Source organism: Trachurus japonicus, chromosome 9, assembly GCF_045865225.1.
Source record: "Trachurus japonicus isolate A0001 chromosome 9, Traja_1.0".
NCBI lineage: Eukaryota > Metazoa > Chordata > Actinopteri > Carangiformes > Carangidae > Trachurus > Trachurus japonicus.
The window spans coordinates 32,088,303-32,111,815 of NC_140915.1; the positions used below are offsets into that span (position 1 = coordinate 32,088,303).

Sequence of the window (23,513 nt, forward strand, 5' to 3'; positions counted from 1 at the left end):
TTTGATGTCTGGTATGAATAAGGGTGGCTTGTGGCTGAGATGTTGATATACAATAATGTACTACAGTCCAGATTTGACTGCCCCACTGTGGAAAAAATAATGTACTGCATCAATTATACAGCAGCCACTGTCCCAATTCCAGGATGACCTTACTAAACATGATCCTTTACTGTCGTTGTCACTAACTAACTCCAGAATTAAAGAGTCACTTCGTTCCTTGATTGTGCATATTTGTTTATTCATTTCAACAGACTAGTCATGTTCACTAGTCTATACACTTGCTCAAACATAAAGGTGAATATAGAACCCTGAAAACAAAAAAAATAAATCATCTACTCCTCCTCAGGTTTCAAAAGCATTCTTTGAATGTCAGCAATTCTTCAACTTCACACAATTCCAACACTGAAATTAAATTGGAGAGTAATGTTAAAAGTTAGTAAACACCCTATAACAGAAGATGACGCAGAGAAAAAACTGAATGAGAATAGAAGTGTGTTTATGGTTTTACCAAGCAGAATATACTGGAGCTCTGTTCAAAGAGCAGAGCTAATCTCTTTAATACAATACTGTGTTTTCACTTCCTCACAATGGTATTAGATCATTATGCATTCATGTTGTTGTTACAAAATACTAGGGCATAGATCTCAAAGCAGCAATCCACAAAATCCATCCTCTTGAAAGCTGATGAAGAGCAGGCCTAATTATAATCTGTGATAAAAGAAAAAAAAGTGTTCTTTTGTTGTAATGCAAAGATCCAAAGTGATAAAGTTTGTGCATTTCTGTGAGTATCCTGGAAAAATTCAAAAGGTGCAGCGTACCTGCAGCTGGCTGACTGCTACTGTAATATAGAGCACCCTAGAATCATAATTATCCATGCTACTCATGGGTCCCAAATGAAATGCTGGGGGTTTATTTCAGAAAAGATGGACATCATATAGCAACCAGTGTGATGCAAGGCAGGCATCTGGAAGTCATGAAAAGCCTGAAGCAAACACTAGAGCCAGCAGCTTGTTCTGTTCCTTGCTTTACATAACATCTGAACTACATGTTCCCCATATGACTTCCAGTGTGGCAGGTGTTTGCCGCAAAGCTTTGCAAGTTGTACAAACATATTTAATTAATGGCAGGACACCCAAACGATGGATCAAGCCGATGGAACAGTGACCTAAGCTGCATGAACTTTGGCTACATGCTAAAACCTATTTCCAATAGCTGGTAAGTCCAAGAAAGATCTGCATGGAGGTAAAAACACAAGCAGTTGGGAAGGATCAACTCAAAAACAATATGATAGATGACTTCAGTGTTGTCTATTTTGTGTGGACCATGGATGTGCTAAACAAGAGCTTCTGCTTTTTCTTCTTCTTTTTTCCTCCTTTTTCATCTGAAAGAAGAAAGCAAGAATGAGTGCAAGTCTAAGAACACACACATTGGCTTCAGACCAAAGAAGAGCCTGATTTGATGCAGTTGGTTCATGGATACCAGACCTGGTTCAACCAGAGGTTGTGGTGGAGAAGCTGGTCCATTGTCCAGCTCCAGAAGTGCCTTTTCAAAGGCCTGGCTGAAGGAGTTCTGGAAGCTGGGCACCGGGACACGGTCCGACCCGTCGCTCTCTCCATCACTGTCCGCTGCGGGGGGAGCTAGGAGTTTATCTACATGGCACATGACAATACCGACTTAGGGAGGCCTTCAGGGAATTACACATTACTGCTCAACTGCTGTGAAAACTGGTTTTACAGGATATACAAAATAATACACTGTGCTCTGGTTTTCTCCCACACGTGTATCAGTACGTGTTACTTGTGCCAACTCATTCAAGCGCACCAGCAATGAAAAGTTCATACCGTTCCACCAACACAGAAATGTATTCTTTTGTAACATGCAGTCTTACAGACCACTTCGAAGTAAAGCATAGTTCTGATTGTCAAAGATTTTCAAAACCCGACACTTTTACAACCATACTAACATAAACAAAGACGTTGTTAATATACAAACATACACTTTACAGATAGCAAACTGTTGTGGATCTCAAGTATGGGACATCAGATATGATGCAATCATTTGTATTTGGTTCAGTTGAAGGCAACATGAGAAAATCATTTGGCAAAATCTGATAAGCACTGAGCATGAAATAGTTTGGAGTTACTTTTGCTTAAACAATATATAATACTAGTTATAATGTACAGTACAGCTTCAGCTGCAGCCAAAGCTAGCCTCCAGTATTATATATTAGAGTTTTCAATTCGTTTTAACACCAATATGATTCCAGGGGTAGACAATAAGGGAAATTTGCCACTGGCCCAGCTTTTGAAGATCACTGGCCCCACCATTCTAACCACTGGCCCAGGACAATAGGTATCGATCCCCATATTAACGAAAAACAACATATCCCAGCCAATTCCTGCGGTCTCGCCATCGAGGCTGGAACTTTCTGATACCATTACTAGTCAATTTCCAACATTCTTGATACTTATTCAATACCACGATCTTGTAGTTTCTTGAGATTGTGGGGGATTATTTTGTTATATGTATTTTAGTGATTATGTATGAGTTGGTATATTTGTGTTTAATTTTTGTATGTTCTTATTTATTTGAGTCTGAGGATTTATATCCTGTATCAGATATTTTTCATTCAATTTCATTAAAGAAGGTCAAAAAAGGCGCTTTTAAATTCATCAGGCTACTTTATTTAATAAATAAATAACTGTTTCACATATTTAGCCTCCACTGTGGTTTAACAATGAAGTAAAAACAGAGTTAAAATGGTAAATATGCCTCAACACAAACATGAAGTTATGTAGTTTTATCCTCCAAGTAGTTCAGTGATATAACTGTTGTTCTCATTCATTCACGTTTAGGCTGTTTCCACAGATTGGTGCAAAACTGACTCATTGTTTCATTTTCAGCTCAGTTTTGCGTTTACACACGTTTTTTTGTTGTTGTTATTATGGTCTAAATGTCACGTGACGTGCCACCGCTGTGGTGCACACCGAACAGCTGGCGCCCCAGCGCGAGCTCTGGCCCGTGTGTAACGTTCGCGTCGGTCCCGACAGGACTCGACCCGACGCGCTGAGGAGGAGGGAAGTTTCATGGTTAAGAAAAAGGTTTTTATCGGTTCTTGTGACGACCTTCTATCAGCAGCAGTGAGTGAGCTGGAGCTGCAGCTGCAGCTGCTTGCAGGTGGTGCTGACGTGCCAGGGCACAGCGCTGGCTGCGCACAGAAAGTAGATGTCTCTGTCGTTGATCGGGTCGGGATCTCTTAGCACTAATTACCGAGACGATTTGACAGTTATCATTTCAAACCACAGGGATTTAATGTGAAATTAGATTTATTTATTTACTTGTTATATTTTTTTCAAGGCATTATTTTCACTGGCCCCACCGGGCCAGTGTTTGGAGCGTTCTGGTAGCCCTGATGGTTTGAAAAGTACGTCCGGGCCACCGGGCCATTTATATTGTCGACCCCTGGATTCATGCAGGTGTTACACTGGCACCATGAAGCACATATCCACTAATTAACTCTAAGACTCCAGACTCCAGTGGATATTAATTAGTGTACATTAAGTATAGTAATTACAACCTCCAACTGTCTGATGCCTATCAGCACTTTACAAGCCACAACAACACGTCCAGTCTGGCACTACCTTTCTTTGGAGTGATCCTGGGCCCAGCATCACCTCTGGCTTTCCCATCTCTTAGCATCTACACAGGACACAGTCAAGGTCACACCATGTCAAGTATATAACATCATGTGCCACAACATGAGCACTTCAGATATGTTACACGTTACCCCTGTGACACGGCCATACACACCTGTGCGAAGGACATGCAGTGGGAGTCATCCTCCACACTGCCCACAATGGGTGATGGACTTTGTCCATTTAGAGTCGGGAATCTCATCCCATCTAAGACAGTGGAGGAAATGCTCAATTCATATCTCTCATCGTGAGCCATAAACAGCCAGTTGAGGAGATTGATAATGTGGCAGCATAGATTGCAGAGGAAGGAAGTTCTCTTACCAGAGGAAGGACTGCAGCTGAGAGGAGAAGGTGGGGCAAAAGTGAAGTCCGGTTGGGTTAGGGGGCTGCTGTTGTGAGGTGGAGAACCAAATGCTGGGAAGTGCTGAAGGTTCTCTAAACCAATATGCACCTCAGGATCTAAAGGGACAAGTATTTTGTAAGGGGATATTTTTGTACATTTTACTGGATAGTAATTTATAGATGATGCGGCGAAGAGATCCACTATACGTACATTTACCCTGCTTCTTGTTCTCCTCAATTTCAATGCGTTTCTCTCTGCGTCTTTCATCCCTCGCTTTCTTCTGCCTCAGCCGCTTTCTTTTCTCCAACTCATCTAAAATATGAGGGGGAAATAATTACTCAAAAATCGCTACGCAGCGACCGTAAAATTCACACCCTGAAGACAGGAAAAGTGTTCTGACCTGCAAATGTGTCCAGAGTTTCTTTGGAGATGACTGGTGGCTGTAGGGCTAACTCACAAATGCTGAACTCACAGGTGAGTGGCAGATGCGCCAGGTAGCGATGCCTACGGCGGATCTCCTGCAATTAAGTCATACAGAAGGAAACAATGTAAGAAAAGAAAGCCTATTAATTGTAAAAGTATCTACAATAATGGCTACACTTAAATTGTCTCAGTAGCATGTGTTTTTCTCTCACCTCAGTGACTGTGTGCCCAACTATCTCCACTACTGTAGCTGTGATGGAATCAGGACTGGCCTCCAAGCTGCCATATTCACGCAACAGGCAGCGTACATTCACAGGATGCAGGAACATCTGCTGGCAGTCCTCAGCTGGAGGGAGAAAAAGGTGATGAGACGAAGTTACCTTTGATTGTCAGTGCAAGCTGTTTTCAGAACTGCAGAGCAGAGCGTCGAGCTGCTCAGAGCTACGCTACAGAGGCTAATGGGATTTCCTGAATGGTCAGTTCAGTTTTCGGAAAAAACAACTTTGACTTTTGGAAACCGCCACATGGCTGAGGCAGGAAGGCAGAGAAACACCCACCTTGGTAGAAATAGTAGTATGGTCCATGCACCACACTGGCTGCAGGACGTCCTGCCTGTGCCTGCTCGGCTGGGGTCTCCTCATCCAGCTGGGGCTCTGGAGGTGGATCCATCACAGCCTCAGGAGGCTCCTCCAACACGCTCTCCAGAATGCCTTCAGGTATTGCTGGCACCTCCTCTGGGATCTCTGCCACCTCGTCATCAAATGCAGAGGAGTACTGCAGCACAGGCTGAGGGGGGGGGGTACATTTGGTCTCATCACTGTTAGATAAACCCAGACAAAATGTGTAGAAAATGTATACATCTAAAAACTCACCTTAGCACTGGTGACATTAGTCACCACTTCCTCCACAGGAGGAGGATCTTCCAGAGTCAGAGAGGACAGGTCAAAGCCATCTTCTGCATTTGCCTTCTGCTGCTTCAGTAGCATTTCCTCGCGCTCCTACGCCACAGAGACAAACAGCTCGGCAGTTAAATGATCAGTCTACAGCTGTATATGGTTTTACTCTGTATTTCAAAGAGGGTTTCATTTTCCACATACAAACCTGCAGCAGAAAAATGTACTGACATTTATTAACATTCCAAAAACCCACTTGTCAGCCTTTGTGAGATTTTCTTATTTTTTTTCCCCATGCATACTCTCATTTCATTCAGTGATATTTTGCTGCCTATCTACATCCGACTGTTTTATTTCTATATATCTACAAAGTTATGGTTCTGTGTCAGAGACAGGCTCGCAGCTTTAGTTACCTGCAAAAGACAAAGAGCGCTCTGGATGAAACAGCCCTGAGCATCCTCTTCCTGCACAAGCTGAGCCTGCAGAGCAGCCTTGTCCTCTGCCACCAGGCTAAGGACCTGGGCCGGGGAGGTCACCAGCAGCTTAGAGTAGGGGCTAAGACTTGCATCTAAAAAATACACAAACAATCCGGTCACCACATTTATTGGTCCCGTAAGTCCCTTAGGAAGTTATACACAAATGTCTATGAATTTTAAGTAAGAGAGTCTTTTCTGTCTTAAAGAGCCGTAACAGACAATAATGAAATTGAAAGACTGGATGTTGAGATTCCTGTTGTCCTTCTTGTATTATCCTTGTGCAGTTTACTCACTCAGACTCATGCTCAAAGCTGAGTGAGCTAACTCAGATCCACTGCTCTGGAAGTGAGCAGTGTTTTCCATCTCAGAGTTCATCATGTCAGAGTTAGGGGTTCAACCGAATTAAAAAGACACTCCTCTCACCTCCAAAGCAGACAGGCTCCTCCACCTTCACCCACTCAGAGCTAGGCATGGCTACCAGAGCCCCCTTTTCCCTTCGCATCAGGCGCATGGTGATTACATCACCAACGGCGTACTGCCTGGTCTCCATGGCAACCACGCTGCAACAAGAAAGCAACTGTTAGAGGCAAGGGGTCAAAACACCTCTGACCACAGCGAACTTGCTTCCATGTGAAGGCTGCAGTGTTTCCCTGTGTAGCCTTCACTGAGTGTGTGTGATTTCTTTCTTTTCAGTACTTCAGTTGTGTCTTTATTACTCGTCTTCTCAGAAATATGCTGATACATTATCATCACTGTAGATCCTTTTCTGGCAACCACTCAAATGGGTTATGACTCAACAATTAGTAACTACTACTACAACGGAGACAGAAAAGCCCAGTCATGGGAGACGACTGAAGGATAGTGAAGATGGTGTTGTCAAGATATTGTTGTCACTGAACCAAAATGCAACGCTCTTTCTGATGAGGTGCTAGGATGAGTTGCTCCTCAAAAACCAACAATCAGCACTTTATGATGGACTAATTACTATGTGTACTTCCCTAAGTATTGGTTTTTTCTTGTTTACCTCTTCAGGTCATCAGTGTGCACAGCCTCGTAGCAGATGGGGCACTTGGACCAGCTCTTGTCACTAAGAGAAAGGTAGTGCAGCATGCATGGCCAGCAGAAGATGTGTCCACACCGGGTGATGCGGGCGGCCACAGGAGCATACAGGCAGATGGGGCAAGATGGCACCTCATGACTGTAGATGCGCTGTGGATGCAAACAAACAGATGAGAGATCATTGTCATTATCTGTGTCAATATGTAAATGAAAGTGGGCTACATTTCTTGGTTCCTTTCAAATGTGTACTACTAGCACAGCTTAACAGATGGCAAGCACTCACCACTTGCTGTACACAGTCCCAGTTGACCAAAGTGTCTGGATCAGTGAAGTGAGCCTTGTAGTCCTGATCATCAGTCACAACAAACTGGCAACTGAAACACACAGATGGGTTGGCTCACACATGTTCAGCCTCTCTACTTCATATGGAGGATCTTGTGAGGAGACGCTTACTTGGCCTGCAGAAAAAGCTCCTTGTTGAAGGGCTTGTGCTTGTGGCCCCATTTGTTCCGACGGCCCCAGTAGGAGTGGCCTCCATCTCCAACGCCACCGTTACCTCCACGGGGTTCAAATGTGAAGTTCAGCAGGTGGTTCAGACTTATTTTTTTCGGTCCTGCAAACTGAGCCGGGCTAAACTCAGCCCGGCGCGTCTCTGCTACCTGGAGAGGCAGAGGTGGATAACAATCTATGAAATATATTCTAACTTCAAACTAATGCTGTACTTCTCAATTTTTCTCTCACACTTGTGTTTTTTTTTCCGACATGAATTTCCACATAATTTAATCAAATACAAACACATCCTTTTAAATAACCCACCTCCTCACGTCGTCCTCCACCTGTAACTCCATACTGTCGTCCTCCACCTCTCTGGGGGGGTCTCTTGTCAAAATTCTTGCTTTTCTGTGAATTGGTGCGGCGAGGGCCTTGGAAACTGTCGGTTTTAGGAATTGAAGGCTCACGTTTGCGGCTGTAGCGCTTTGAGCCTCCATTATTTTTACCTTCTGAAATTCAAACAAAAATAATATACATTAATTATATATGAATACAGAAATGTGACTGCCAGTATGACTTTTTCGATGTTGATGTGAATGTTAACCAGAAATAGATGGATTAAACAGGTCATCTGAGCGACTTTGTAACCTGGGCTCCTGCATAAGTATCTAACACTATTAGGCCATTTAACAGTTCAGATGTGACACAGGTCTGCTTTACAGAGTTATGCATATTCTAACCTCAAGGTGGTGTTGAAGCCAGGGACAACGTCCACACATCTTGAGGGTCATATTTAGACTGGACAAAAATAATGGAAGTGGGCACCCAATGGAGAAACCATCTCACATGGGATTTTGACATTACAAATGAGGTTTAGTTGTTCAGACAAAAAAAACAAACTTGTAAGCATTTAAAGCTCTTGGGATATAAGTTAGACTGAAATTACATGTAAATTGTACAACTTATTTGGGAGACAATACGTGTTATTAAATGTGTCACTGTGACTCTGCATCCACACATATGGCAAATGTGTTGCACAAATAGAGGGGAGTTAAAATAACAAATGCAGCATTGTGTGCAAATACTCTGTTAGTGGGTCAAGTGTTTTGACAGCGACGTCAGCCATACTAGATAAACTGCGCTACTGCTAGGCCCCAGCAGGCCACACACGGCAATGAGGGTGTTTAGCTGCAGACGTTTTGTTTGACAACGTCGTGTGACACTCGTGTTGTCGACGGGAGGCTTATTTTCACCTGTTTTGGGTTTAGACTCGCCCGGCGGTGGGCCTGTGGAGCTGGAGCGAGGCGGAACCTTGGTGCTGGTGCTGCTGTTGGGGTTTTTCTCCATGTTTGTCTCCGTGCGCTGAGCGGTGGTGAGGACGAGCTCCGGGCAGAGAGCCGCCGAGCTCTCTAGCATCAAACAGAAAAACTGAAGAAAGCGGACTGCAGTGAGTGCGGGTCAGGCGACGAAGGCCCTGATTCATTTCTGTCAAACGCGGAGACCCCATCACGGCGACATCTTGACAACAAAACAACAAGAAAAAAAATAAGAGACACGATATCGGCGTCTCAAGTTATGGAGGCTGTTGGAAGAGAGGACGAAAGCTCGCCACGAGGGGCCAAGACCCCGAATTTAAGGTTTTTTTCTCGTTAAGGAAAACAATAAGCCCTTAACAAGGCCTTACGTGTTCTCCAAAGACTGGAAAACGCGCCAATTTAAAGATTTTGATCCAAAAAATATCGCCGTTATAACAAGCTTGTACTAATGGCGACGGGTCGCCAGACAAGAACCCGAGAGACCCGGATGTTTCTTGTACCGCCTGGCTGTTTGGGGCCAGTCAGGCATGATGGGAAATGTAGTAGTAGCAAAGCCCTTCTCATATTAGAACGTCTCTGGTAGTAGTGGCAGCTTTGTTTTTTTTAATAGCCTACTGGTAAAACATGATACTTACGACAATGCCGTTAAATGTTTTATTTTATATGGACAAATTATAGATTTTTCAATAAAATGTTTACCACCAACAAAAACATTCTAAAGTTGCGCGCAACATTGACCCACAACAAAGTTTAAACAAAATAAAGTCTGATTTTTGCTGTAGGATTGCAATTTTGTCAGCTCCTGTGCACTGAAACATTCACTGACATTCTTTAGGAGTCTTATGAATGGGGAATAATTTCTCATATTCTGATGGCCTTTGATGAACAGTCCTATTTCTCACATTAAAGGACAATTCCAGGCGAATTCAACTCAGGGGTGTATGTATTTTCCTATCATTTTAGGTCTAAAAGAAGGAATCTGAAGATTTTCAGTTTAATCGCTCCTGTTTTGCGGTAGTTGCGTCTAGTCCCCGCATCGCCACGGCAGCAATGAATGGGAGTGGATGTAAGTTCCGCTGTTTAGGCTGTTTCCAGCCCTCAAAGCCGCATTTTTTTTCCACAGACAGCGTCAGATGGCTACTCAAACATGCACCAAGAAGTTTATTTACTTCAAGCAAAGATATTCAATAAATGGAAAGATACTCCATGAGCGGCTGCTCCAATGATATGAAATGGTATACACTTCCTGTCTCTCTAAATGGGCGTGGCCAACCGTCACCCCACCTCGTCTGTGAACGTGTGTGTGGATTTATACAATTTTTAGGTAGATGAAAGTGAGATATTTATATTTTCTTATGATAACATAAAATATTTACACTACTAACAGTAATATTTAGCATGCCAAAAATAATTTAAATCATTTTCACGGGAGTTCGCGGCCGTTTGTTTGACGTTGCCTAGGAGATCTGTGCCAAATCTCGCGAGAGTGTGTCGTAGAGACAGAGACAGGTCTGGAACAAAGTGGATTTTCTCCGGATCTCTCCGTCTGAAAATTACCATTTTGGTGTCAAACTGTTCAGAAGAGATGTGGCTTGTGAAAAATGAGTCCAAAATTTGCTTCAGTGACCGTGGGGAGAAAGGCCCGATCATAATCGGTGTTCACATTAAATTGTCCCATAGGAATCAATACAAACTGCCTCTGGTCTCTCTAAAGGGGCGTGGCCGTGCAGAAGCCCACGTGACATGCATACAGGAAGCTGACTCGTCATGAAAGGTCTTGGTTTATAAACCGTCTTTGCTTCAAGCAAGCCGACATGTTTGTAAAACTAGATCTAATAGGCTATATGCCCAGCTGGCTAAAATCCAGGAAGTAGTGGTACTTCCTGGTTGGTACTGCCTGAATTTCAGCCAGCTCCTTTATTTCCTGTTGTACATGATTGGCCAAACTGATTAATCCCGGTGTGTCTGACCTCAAAACAATAATCAGACACACCTGGCTGGCTGAAATTCAGAAAGTACCAACCAGGAAGTACCACTACTTCCTGGTTTTTAGCCAGCTGGGCATATAGCCTATTCAAAGTCTCCCGGAGTCTCGCGCGAGACCCAGTTGCCGTACTCGGTGTGTTCACATGCAGTGGGAAAAGCTCCCGTTTGTTTCATAAACACAGGGATATCAACTCTTTACTTGCTTCAAGTAAAAAAAAACTTCTCAGCGCATGTTTGAGTGTGGAAAAAAATGTACACTTCAAGCAAGTAAAGAGTTGATATTCCTGTGTTTATGACACAAGCGGTAGCTCCTACTGCGCCTAAATACACCGTGCACTGCAACTTCGGGCAAAGATATTCAATAAATGGAAAGATACTCCATGAGCGGCTGCTCCAATGATATGAAATGGTATACACTTCCTGTCTCTCTAAGTCAGCCCCCCTGTAATCCTCTCAGCAGGCACGCCGATTTTTCCCAGTGGCCACCCGTGGTACTGCAACAAAAAATCCCATGCGGCCCAGAAAGGATTTTTCCCATAGACCGCAATAGTAAAAGAGAAGCCTGTAAAACTGTTCACAGGACACCTCCAGCTGTAACCTCCGTTAATTACTAATCTTTGTATTCTATATTTTTAAGTCATGGACTTTTTATCCGTCAAAATGTTTTCTAACGGCCAGAAAAGCCACAGAAAAGTCTCATTTCTGGCCGTGACGTCACGGCTGTTACAGTCTATGCCGTGCACCAGCAGTGCGCGGTCGTGTGTGTCTCGGGACCGAGGATGCCTGAAACTAATGAGACGCTGTCCGGTGTCGTGCCCAAAAGTGATCGTCTGCCAGAATCTGATTTGAGGCCGCGGGAGCGCGCACAGCAGCCCGTTGAGCGGTGGCGCTATAAAACGTCTGATTTTCTTTGGATTGAACGGTCATAATGTGCATATACACACACATTATCACAACTGTGGCCAAAAGAAGTGTAGTTTGTAGCGAAATAAGGCATGGCAATTACGTGATAGACACGTCTGCATTATGTTTGATTTAACAGCCAGAGCACTATATCAAAGCACTACCAGTTTACGCCACACAGTGGCGCCTCCTTTGTTAAGCTTTCCTCCAACTCCAAGTTACAACGTGTTTTCAATAAAGTAATGGTCACTTTTACAATGATCCTTGTGACTCTGCATTGCTTTTTTACCTTATCTGGGCCCTTCCCATATTTGGATGTGTTTTGTATCTAATATTATTGTTTATGCCTACTAATATAATACAGTTTTCACCTGCCAAAAATTGATTGGAGGCCAAATGCAGTTACTGAATGGTGATTTCTGCCTAAAAATGACTTTATCTCATTCAAGAGCTTCATAATATAGACACTGAAGCTCACAGGACAGTGTAGAACTCTTTTAAAGAACCATTACAACACAAAATGTGCTTTTTCACCTGCCAAAAATTGATTGGAGGCCAAATGCAGTTACTGAATGGTGATTTCTGCCTAAAATTGACTTGATCTCATTCAAGAGGTTCATAATAGACACTGAAGCTCACAGGACAGTGTGGAACTCTTTTAAAGGACCATTACAACACAAAATGTGCCTTTTCACCTGCCAAAAATTGATTGGAGGCCAAATGCAGTTACTGAATGGTGATTTCTGCCTAAAATTGACTTTATCTCATTCAAGAGGTTCATAATATAGACACTGAAGCTCACAGGACAGTGTAGAACTCTTTTAAAGAACCATTACAACACAAAATGTGCTGTGACACCTGCCAAAAATTGATTGTAGGCCAAATGCAGTTACTGAATGGTGATTTCTGCCTAAAAATCACTTGATCTCATTCAAGAGCTTCATAATATAGACACTTAAGCTCACAGAACAGTGTGGAACTCTTTTAAAGGACCATTACAACACAAAATGTGCTTTTTCACCTGCCAAAAATTGATTGGAGGCCAAATGCAGTTACTGAATGGCGATTTCTGCCTAAAATTGACTTTATCTCATTCAAGAGCTTCATAGTATAGACACTGAAGCTCACAGGACAGTGTGGAACTCTTTTAAAGGACCATTACAACACAAAATGTGCTTTTTCACCTGCCAAAAATTGATTGTAGGCCAAATGCAGTTACTGAATGGTGATTTCTGCCTAAAAATCACTTGATCTCATTCAAGAGCTTCATAATATAGACACTTAAGCTCACAGAACAGTGTGGAACTCTTTTAAAGGACCATTACAACACAAAATGTGCTTTTTCACCTGCCAAAAATTGATTGGAGGCCAAATGCAGTTACTGAATGGTGATTTCTGCCTAAAATTGACTTTATCTCATTCAAGAGCTTCATAGTATAGACACTGAAGCTCACAGGACAGTGTGGAACTATTTTAAAGGACCATTACAACACAAAATGTGCTTTTTCACCTGCCAAAAATTGATTGGAGGCCAAATGCAGTTACTGAATGGTGATTTCTGCCTAAAAATCACTTGATCTCATTCAAGAGGTTCATAATATAGACACTGAACTCTCTGTTTATGTGTTTGATAGCCTCCTGTGTGTCCAGTAGCCTAATAGGCCTATTGTTGTTGGGTAGATGGTGATTTATATCTGGCTTGTATTTAGGCAAATAAAGATATTTTGAATCGAGATTGTTTATTTGTTTCTGCCTCAAAATGGCTTTATATCACTCAGCATAGTAATACTGACAAGATTTGATGTCAACCAGTGCTTGAATAATGTGTAAAGGGCCATTACAATGTAAAAATCAGGGTATTTTACCTGCCAGAAATTGATTTACGCCTCTGGCACTGTACAGAGATGAATATTTTTGCTCAAAATGACTTGATATCACTCAGCAGAGTAACATTTACAAGATTTGACCTCAACCAGTGCTTTTTACCACTTGAAAAACGCATAAAGGGCCATTACAATGTAAAAATCAGGGTATTTCAGCTGCCAGAAATTGATTTACGCCTCTGTTACTGCACAGAGATGAATATTTTTGCTCAAAATGACTTGATATCACTCAGCAGAGTAACATTTACAAGATTTGACCTCAACCAGTGCTTTTTACCACTTGAAAAACGCATAAAGGGCCATTACAATGTAAAAATCAGGGTATTTCACCTGCCAGAAATTGATTTACGCCTCTGGTACTGCACAGAGATGAATACTTTTGCTCAAAATGACTTCACAAAAATAGTTCCACACTGTCCTGTGAGCTCTAATGTTTATATTATGAACCTCTTGAATGAGATAAAGTCAATTTTAGGCAGAAATCACCATTCAGTACCTGCATTTGGCCTCCAATCAATTTTTGGCAGGTGAAAAAGCACATTTTGTGTTGTAATGGTCCTTTAAAAGAGTTCCACACTGTCCTGTGAGCTTCAGTGTCTATATTATGAACCTCTTGAATGAGATAAAGTCAATTTTAGGCAGAAATCACCATTCAGTACCTGCATTTGGCCTCCAATCAATTTTTGGCAGGTGAAAAAGCACATTTTGTGTTGTAATGGTCCTTTAAAAGAGTTCCACACTGTCCTGTGAGCTTAAGTGTCTATATTATGAAGCTCTTGAATGAGATCAAGTCAATTTTAGGCAGAAATCACCATTCAGTAACTGCATTTGGCCTCCAATCAATTTTTGGCAGGTGAAAAAGCACATTTTGTGTTGTAATGGTCCTTTAAAAGAGTTCCACACTGTCCTGTGAGCTTCAGTGTCTATATTATGAAGCTCTTGAATGAGATCAAGTGATTTTTAGGCAGAAATCACCATTCAGTAACTGCATTTGGCCTACAATCAATTTTTGGCAGGTGTCACAGCACATTTTGTGTTGTAATGGTTCTTTAAAAGAGTTCTACACTGTCCTGTGAGCTTCAGTGTCTATATTATGAACCTCTTGAATGAGATCAAGTCAATTTTAGGCAGAAATCACCATTCAGTAACTGCATTTGGCCTCCAATCAATTTTTGGCAGGTGAAAAAGCACATTTTGTGTTGTAATGGTTCTTTAAAAGAGTTCTACACTGTCCTGTGAGCTTCAGTGTCTATATTATGAAGCTCTTGAATGAGATAAAGTCATTTTTAGGCAGAAATCACCATTCAGTAACTGCATTTGGCCTCCAATCAATTTTTGGCAGGTGAAAACTGTATTATATTAGTAGGCATAAACAATAATATTAGATACAAAACACATCCAAATATGGGAAGGGCCCAGATAAGGTAAAAAAAGCAATGCAGAGTCACAAGGATCATTGTAAAAGTGACCATTACTTTATTGAAAACACGTTGTAACTTGGAGTTGGAGGAAAGCTTAACAAAGGAGGCGCCACTGTGTGGCGTAAACTGGTAGTGCTTTGATATAGTGCTCTGGCTGTTAAATCAAACATAATGCAGACGTGTCTATCACGTAATTGCCATGCCTTATTTCGCTACAAACTACACTTCTTTTGGCCACAGTTGTGATAATGTGTGTGTATATGCACATTATGACCGTTCAATCCAAAGAAAATCAGACGTTTTATAGCGCCACCGCTCAACGGGCTGCTGTGCGCGCTCCCGCGGCCTCAAATCAGATTCTGGCAGACGATCACTTTTGGGCACGACACCTGTGCTAAAATCACTCAGAAAAGTGGAAAACACGGCTCAAAGGTGAGTTTTTGTTTGGTCACATCGAGTTAATTTAACTTTATGATAGTTAATGTCTGTTATTAGTCTCTTGTCAACTCGTATTCTTAAACGTAACGTTTTAATTGATGAGATCGCCTCGTAATGACTGCTTTTAAGTTACTGACGTGAAACCCGGACTGTTTTACATTACTGCTCCTGTAAAACTCATATTTTTCAGTCATTTTAGCTTGATAAGTAATTTATGCTGTATGTGTGTGTGTGTGTGTGTGTGTGTGTGTGTGTGTGTGTGTGTGTGTGTGTGTGTGTGTGTGTGTGTGTGTGTGTGTGTGTGTGTGTGTGTGTGTGTGTCAACAGTGTCACATCGCGGCTGATGTTCAACACCTGTTGCTTCGTTCACAACGTCAACGTTAATTTATTTTACGGCTTAATTAATGCCACGGTGGTAAAATGTAAACCGAGACTTGTCCAGACTCCTCCATCAGTGTGTGTCGTGGTGTCCTGACGGTGCAGCGGCTCCCCGTCTTCCACCGGGGCCGGAGGAAGAACCGTGGACGTCCTCCTCATCCTCCTCACCGTCGTCAGTGTGTGTTTGTTCAGTGTCAGTATGCTAAATGATCACTTAAACTCATCATATTATTAAATTGTTCGGAAAAAAACAAACATGCTTGTGACTTTTTTCTTCTTCTACCAAATCCAACATCAACTGTGTCTGAGGCATCGTGTTTAATTAAAATGTCTGGTTCTGTAACAGCTGTATTTAGTGGACACTGATATTCTGTGTGTTGTGGAAATATTGTAAGGTTAAACTGTTGAATTACAAAGAGTCTCATCCACCTGAAGGCTTAATGATGATGATGATGAAACTATGAACACAGCCAGTACAGACAATTATTAAAAGGAAGATGCATTTGCCAAAGAGCTCTAATTTTCTTTAATCACAGCTGTGGTTGATAAAAACAAAACACGTGTGACTAAGCTTATAATACCTCCACCAACGTCCTGTACAACTGGTGAACTGTGCAGCAAGTTAAATATACTATTCAATATAAAAAAGGTAAGAGTAAAGCCTCATTACATTATTTGAGGTGTTCTGTGGTCATCTCTGTCATGTCTAAGATGATAGGAAAATACACCCCCGAGTTGAATTCGCCTGGAATTGTCCTTTAAAATCATGTGATATTTTTCAGTATGACATCTGAAAGTGTTCTGGACTAATTGTAGTTTAAAAGTGACTTTTGAATAGCCTACAATTTGCAGATAGTTTGAAAGTGCTTTAACAGCAGTTAGTACATTTTTAGGGACCCACAAGACATTTTTTCCAAGAGTTATTTAATTTGAAATAAAATACAGATGAGAAAACAACATAGTACAAACATAGTATAAATGCAAAATAAATTCACTAAAAATTAAAGCTTCTTCAGGATTAAGCCAGGGTTTTACATTGCTATGGGAGTGCAGTTTTATTTACAATGACCCTTATCCAAATAACTGAAAGATACTGATTCATTTCATGCCTATCATCAGGCCATGCCACTCGAACCACCAGAATTGTATGTGACAAAGTGAAACAAACACAATATGTTCCTCTGTTGATAACAGTGGTAGCAAATCCACTGAGCAGTAGCACAGTAGCAGGGAGCCATGTTTCCTCCCATATGCATTACTTCATATGCTGTTAGTCCTGTAACCAAAATGGTGAGAGCCAGACATCCAGGGAGAATAAGCAGCTGCCACCTAATACAATACCATTTTATTTTTTCTGAAGTCACTCTTCGTCTTCTTCACTTCCTAATTCTTCATCAAGAACTACATCGTTTCTTCCTGTTAGGGAGCAATCCAGAATTGCTTGGCGAACGTGACGTTTTTCCTCTGTAAAACAATACAGAATAGGAGCCAGTCATATTATGTTTTTCTTGGATGTATTATGGCCTCCAGTATTTAAAATTTTTTGCAAAAGGGTGTTGAGATTTAGACTGAATGTTCTAATTATATAAAAGCCACATTTAATAATAGTAAATATTGACAATTAAAATCACAATTTAATCATTGACAAGTTTAAAAATATGAATTACTATTAAGATAGGAGTCACTCAAATACGTTACCTTCATTTTTACATTGAGGGAGCATGCGATGGAGTTGCTGAGTATTATATCGAATCAGAAACCTCTGACATGTTCTGATCGTTCCTGGAGAAAAATGTTCAAATAATATTTAGTAAAAAGGTCAGGCTGAATCATCATGAAATGGCTGCCAATGTTTTTCTTACCTCCCACATGCAAACAGTTTAGAAAACATGGAATTTTCTGCCCACGAGTCTCAATACTGGTTATGAAAGGTAATGCAGACCAGAGGAGTCGGTAACAGCTTTTGGGAAATCGCAGAAATACTATTCCAGTGTGAGCATTTAGATATTTCACTGAAAAGGAAAACAGAAGAGAGGACAGAGAGAGATCAAATCAACACTACAACATTCGTTAAGTATTAGACAATCCTTAATATCATCATATTAAGACCTCAATTTAATGTGAACTCAAGAAGTTTAGACAGGTTTATACAATTTCAGCTCTAAAGCTCCAGTTGTGCATCTTACAAGCACATCAACATTCATTGAGATCTTGTACTTTGTAATGTGTTTGCTACTCCTACCAAATATCACTATCTCATAGAAGACATTTTAGTCAACTACACTTTCTTGACAGCTATTGATAAGATAGTCACTCACACAACATAATGATCACTCATAAATTGCAAAACATAATAATTTTTATACTAATACTCCAGTTAAAGCAGAAGTAAGCGGAATGTTTGTGTTAATATAAGTCTTAAATAGTTATACGTATCTTCCGACAGCAATCACTTATAGTGTTTGGTCTGAAACACGGGTCTGTCAGTCACTCTGCTCTGCTGTAAGCTGAGAAGAAAACTTTCCTTGTATCCTACAACCTTTATCCAATGAGGAGAGAGAACTTTTTAAAGACGATTTTACGAGATTTATTAGGTCACGTTATAATTCCATAATAATTATAAAGGAAGGTGAGTCTGGTGCTCAGAGTTTATATCCAACACATCACTGTGAACATCTAGTCTGTCCTTACAAAATAAAGTTGAAGTGCCTGAGTGGAGTGGACCTGTTGTGAGATGAGCAGCCCTACCCTCGAGATGAATGTTATATGAAAACAAGAACTAGCGAGGAAAAAAAAAACAGATGCGTAGACAGTACACCATGAAAATGAAACACTGTAAAAACTCCTGTGACAGTGACCACAGCTGGCCACAGCTGGCCATGGTAGTCCAGGTCAGCCCCACGTGTCAATCACAGGCTACAGAGGTTCAGTGAAACGTGTGGGCACACAAATTAATATTATCATTGATGACGTACAGTACGACACGCACATTGCCAGGAAGGATCCAATCTGTCTGTTTAGACTACAGACGTATTGGCAGATATCCGATTTGTATCTGATTTATTTCCACATATGACGGGGCCTGAATCTGATCTGACAGTATCTGATTCCATATGTAAGAAATCGGAATTGGGCCACTTGAACCATGCAGTGTAAAGACAGCCTAAGAGTCTGTCATCTGTTGCTACATTTAAAATGAGCGAGCAGATCCTGGATTTATCCAGGTATGATCAGGAGGTCCATGTGCGCCTGGCAGGTGTTAGTGACCTCATAGCAGCAGAAGTTAAGTACCATCCAAACTGCTTCAAAAAGTTCAAGCGAAAAGTGTCAAAGACCAGCGATAGTTCAGAAAACATAGTCTTGCTATGGAGTGGCTTGTCAGTGAAATGAAAGAGTCTAATGCTGACCTGTGGCTGCACAACTGGATGCAAGACAGCCCAATGCGGCTGCAAGCCATACCCATGCACTGCATCTGGTCAGTGCCGAAAGTCAAGTGACCTTTGCATGAATGTGTAATGCACTGAAGAAAATAAAAAAATGTTATCACAAAGAAACTGTAATGCTGTTTTGACCCAATCATTACTATCCATATTTGTAATTAGTGGCCCTGTTCAGTGAATTTTATTGATTAATTAAATGGATGAAAAATGTCTTCCTGGCCTTTGATTATTATTGCATTACTCTTAGTAATAATATCATTGTATCTAAACAATTGGTGTGGTAATTATTTTAGTTAATGCTGGTCCAAAGAATGAATGGAGGTGAATGGGCCTGAGCCGGTTACTGCTATTTTAAGGCTCACAATAACCTCTCACAAAGAAACAGTATGGGTTTGTCATACATTTCCTGAATCCTCAAAGTCCGTTAAAGGACAATTCCAGTCGAATTCAACTCGGGGGTGTATTTTCATATCATTTTAGGTCTAAAAGAATGAATCTGAAGATTTTCAGTTTAATCGCTCCTGTTTTGCGGTAGTTGCGTCTGTCCCCGCATCGCCACGGCAGCAATGAATGGGAGTGGATGTAAGTTCCGCTGTTTAGGCTGTTTCCAGCCCTCAAAGCCGCAATTTTTTTCCACAGACAGCATCAGATGGCTACTCGAACATGCACCGAGAAGTTTATTTACTTCAAGCAAGCCGACCTAATTCAAAGTCTCCCGGAGTCTCGCGCGAGCCCGAAGTTGCAGTGCTGGTGTATTCAGGCGCAGTAGGAGCTACCGTTTGTGTCATAAACACAGGAATATCAACTCTTTACTTGCTTGAAGTGTACATTTTTTTCCACAGACAGCATCAGATGGCTACTCAAAGATGCGCTGAGAAGTTTTTTTTACTTGAAGCAAGTAAAGAGTTGATATTCCTGTGTTTATGACACAAACGCAGGGTTTCCCGCAGCGCTTTCCTGTTAAGGCGGCCGCCTTAACAACAAAGAGCTGCCGCCTAAACTAACGTCTTAAAAAAAAAAAAAAAAGTAGCGATATTCGCCACCGCCCCCCCCCCCCACAGGTATAAAAGAAACTATAAAATTTAGGCGAAAATTTTGGGGAAATGTGTGTAATGTATGGTTTAAATAGGTCATGTGACCTCTGTGTTTGTCAGAAAGATACAAATATGGTCTTAAATGAAAGCCTAGAAGGTCCCCTTTACAATGATACCAAACAATCGTATAGAATATTAACAAATAGGAAATTTCTAATTAATCAATAATTATGCTAATTAATCAATAATTATGACTAAACGGCAACTTTTACAGCTGGGCAACCGGCAGAAATGGATTCAGCACTAACAAAATCATACAGAAACAATGCTTAAAGTGCTTTTCCTCAAAAATGCCTACCATGTTGTTTTCTAAAGGCGGGCTTACACTGCACGATTTTGCCACGATTTTGTCGTCCCAGACGAGTCGCAGCCTAATTTGCATAATCTTAGAGGAATCGCGGGGTCGTGAGCATAATCAGGAGTGACGTCCTAAAGACGAGTCGCCGACCTCCCGACAAATTTCTGACATGCCAGAAAATTACTCGTTGTGACAGACAATGTATGGGGTCCCTACGTCACGATTCTGCACATACGACAAGTTTTTGCCATGACAGATTGTTTTAGCACAGAGCACAGAGCCTTTATGAACCTGAATGTGATGCTGAACTTCGTCAGATGGAGTTAAAACGGGCAGACAGAGAGAGGAGGGACAGGGGAGTAAGCTGAAGTTAGACCACAGCTGTAGAGAGACAGGGTGACCGTGTGATGATCAGTAATGCAGTGCAGTCCGTGATGGAAAATCAGCCCGACAAATGTACACACCATAGACATATATATGTCTATGGTACACACAGGCCTATTTCACGACTTCCGGGTTTAGGTACTTCCGGTTTCCGTTACAGGGTAAAACTACCTCCGGTCGCGGAAGCGCAATGGCTGAATCCAAAAATAAAAGCTTCTGCTGCGTACCTCAGTGTACAAATTCAAGACAAAAAGAGCCGTACTTGCATTTCCATGAGTTTCCGAAAGAAAGACCTGAGAAAGAAGTGGGTTTTGGCTACTGCTAAAAAACAAACAAACAGCATAGACCAGCATAATTTCCATGCTGGTTTTTCTAGCAGGGTAGGCTATACGAAGAGATGATGGAAAAGACTTTGTTTAGCTTGCTTTTGAACAGCAAAATATTAAAACTAAACCATACACTGGTTTACAACCGTTACTGAATTACTGTATATCAATGTCAGTTCTCCAACAAAATCTTCTTGCTTAAAGCTATGGTCTACGATTTGAAAGAGGATGAGAAAATTTGAAAAAAGCACCTCTCACACACCCCCGCCCCTCCCCTCCGAGCTCGTATGGCCCGCCCCTCGGGGCCTCCTCGTGACACGCCCCCCCCCCCCTCCCTCCCCTCACAGAGCAGAGCGGAGCAAGCAACAAGCCTGTCAGTGCCCGATCCGTACCCGGAACACGATCCGTTCCAGACTTCTGCGCATGCGCCGTTTTACGGCATTAGCTTCAAAGCTATGCTAACTGATAGCCTAGCAGTAGAGCAGCTAAAAGTCCGCCGTAGCGTTGTTAAAACGTCACTTTATTAATTTTAAATATTTTTTCATGCGAGAAAGTCACAGTTTAGAGTCCTAATCTGTGGTCAGTTTATCCAATTGACGTCTGTTTGGAAGTTTGCTCCGAGGTTTTGGGAGAAGTGCAGAGCTAGCTGGGAGCAGCCACCGGGAGCTAACGTTAGCTCGCTGCTCGGCTCATCTCAGAGGCAGCAGCCGGCCGGCTGAGGTGATCGACCGGTCACCCAGACGTCGTCATGCCGGTGGAGAAAGGAGCAGATTAATTTATGGTCTCATTGATTAGTTTGTGTAAATGAAAAGTGAAGCTTCAGGTGTGTGCTGGTCAGAGGAGCAGTGCTGACTTGCCGCTGTCCGTATGTGCAGAAATCACCACATTTACATCAATAAATAAATGTTTTACAATTAACTGATTGGTCTACATTACATTTAATTTAATCAGAAATAGAACAGAGGGGAATTCGTTGCGACGTGCTTGTGTTTTTCCTCATAGACCGTCTGTGTTTTCATCCATATCCGCGGTGTCTGCCGTAAACTAAAAGAAGGGGGGGAGTGCGCATGTGCGTGCGCATGCGCAGAAGCGTCTGGAACGGATCGTGTTCTGGGTACGGATCGGGCACTGACAAAGCCTGCTGCCTGCAGAAACCAAACGAGGCTTTGAATGCGGAGTAAAATGTCATATTCACAGTCACAACTTCCACAATAAAACCAAAGATTACCTGTTCAACATAAACTCAGCACGCTGCAGTCTGAGCGGGTCTGCACCGAGGCGCCGCGGAGCTGCAGGCCCCGACTCTTCCTGCTTCTCTTCCCCAGACACAGGACCCTGTCCTGGGTCACCCAGCGCGAAGAGTCTCCCTGTAGCATGAGGCTGTGCTCGGCGCTAGCCTACTAATAGCGGCGGCGCCAGTCCCGATGCCGCCGCTGTGCACCAGCTGCCGGTGATGAGGCGATGCCAGTTGCCGTTGTCGCCGTCCCCGGCAACGGGACCGCGGCGACCGCTGGTACGAGCAGCGCCGCCATTAGCAGCCATTAGCACAGCCTCATGCTACAGGGAGACTCCTGGCGCTGGGTGACCGGCCACAGGGTGCTGTGTCTGGGGAAGAGGAGCAGAAAGACTGGAGCTCCACGGCGCCGCAGTGCAGAGCACCCCGGTCAGGCTGCGGCTGGAAGCAGCTGTGTGACAGGGAGAGGAGGAAGACCAGTAGCTCAGCAGGGCCGCGGTGTGCAGGGTGCAGAGCACCCCGGTCAGGCTGCGGCTGGATCGGCTGTGTGTTGGGGAGAGGATCAGGGAGACTCGACGCGGCACCGGTACTAGTCTTTGCACACTGATGGTACAGACACACCAACTCCGGCAACGGACGTCAAGTCAACGGATCCCATTCATTGTCTATGTAGAGCAGGAGCTCCGGCCGCGCGGTGCATGATGGACACAGCACGTCGAGTTGACGGCCCAGTCGCCGTATGTGAATTTGCATAAAGTTGGATAGATTGAACTTTATGCAAATGACGTCCGTCCAACGCAATGCGGCCGGCTCAGAAACTTCGTTCAAACTATCAAACTAGGCAGTGTTGATCAAATATGAATCCAGATTCTGTTACTGCACTACACATTTCCCGCCTCAAATGTTTTCAGAAACATACTTTAGTGTGTTGTTTAACTGTAAAATGAGATCGTTTGTGACCCGGCCGCCATGTTGGAAACGGCAGAGCGAAGCTCAAGCTCCGCACCACGTCACACAGACCCGCCCACTCG

At 42.6% G+C, this 23,513-nt stretch overlaps 2 protein-coding genes across 2 annotated transcripts in view; both read right to left on the minus strand.

Moving 5' to 3' along the window:
- Window positions 1-217: 217 nt before the first annotated feature.
- On the minus strand, window positions 218-9,182 carry rnf10 (ring finger protein 10). The gene is made up of 17 exons (XM_085787414.1): window positions 8,635-9,182; window positions 7,706-7,890; window positions 7,343-7,548; window positions 7,173-7,263; window positions 6,855-7,039; window positions 6,254-6,390; window positions 5,768-5,922; window positions 5,334-5,459; window positions 5,019-5,247; window positions 4,674-4,807; window positions 4,439-4,556; window positions 4,249-4,350; window positions 4,017-4,154; window positions 3,811-3,902; window positions 3,642-3,699; window positions 1,485-1,649; window positions 218-1,381 (listed from the first exon to the last, which is right to left on the minus strand). Exons 1-17 carry the CDS (start codon window positions 8,795-8,797, stop codon window positions 1,308-1,310), a joined length of 2,358 nt encoding a protein of 785 aa, XP_085643540.1. The 5' UTR covers window positions 8,798-9,182; the 3' UTR covers window positions 218-1,307.
- A 7,771-nt stretch (window positions 9,183-16,953) lies between these two features.
- The window catches only part of pop5 (POP5 homolog, ribonuclease P/MRP subunit), a 28,108-nt gene continuing 21,548 nt past the window's right edge, over window positions 16,954-23,513 (minus strand). Inside the window, exons 3-5 of the mRNA XM_085787416.1 lie at window positions 17,569-17,718; window positions 17,405-17,488; window positions 16,954-17,170 (exon numbers count right to left, since the gene is read on the minus strand). Of these exons, the coding sequence (XP_085643542.1) occupies window positions 17,067-17,170; window positions 17,405-17,488; window positions 17,569-17,718 (338 nt within the window). The 3' untranslated portion in view covers window positions 16,954-17,066. The remainder of the gene's footprint in view (window positions 17,171-17,404; window positions 17,489-17,568; window positions 17,719-23,513) is intronic.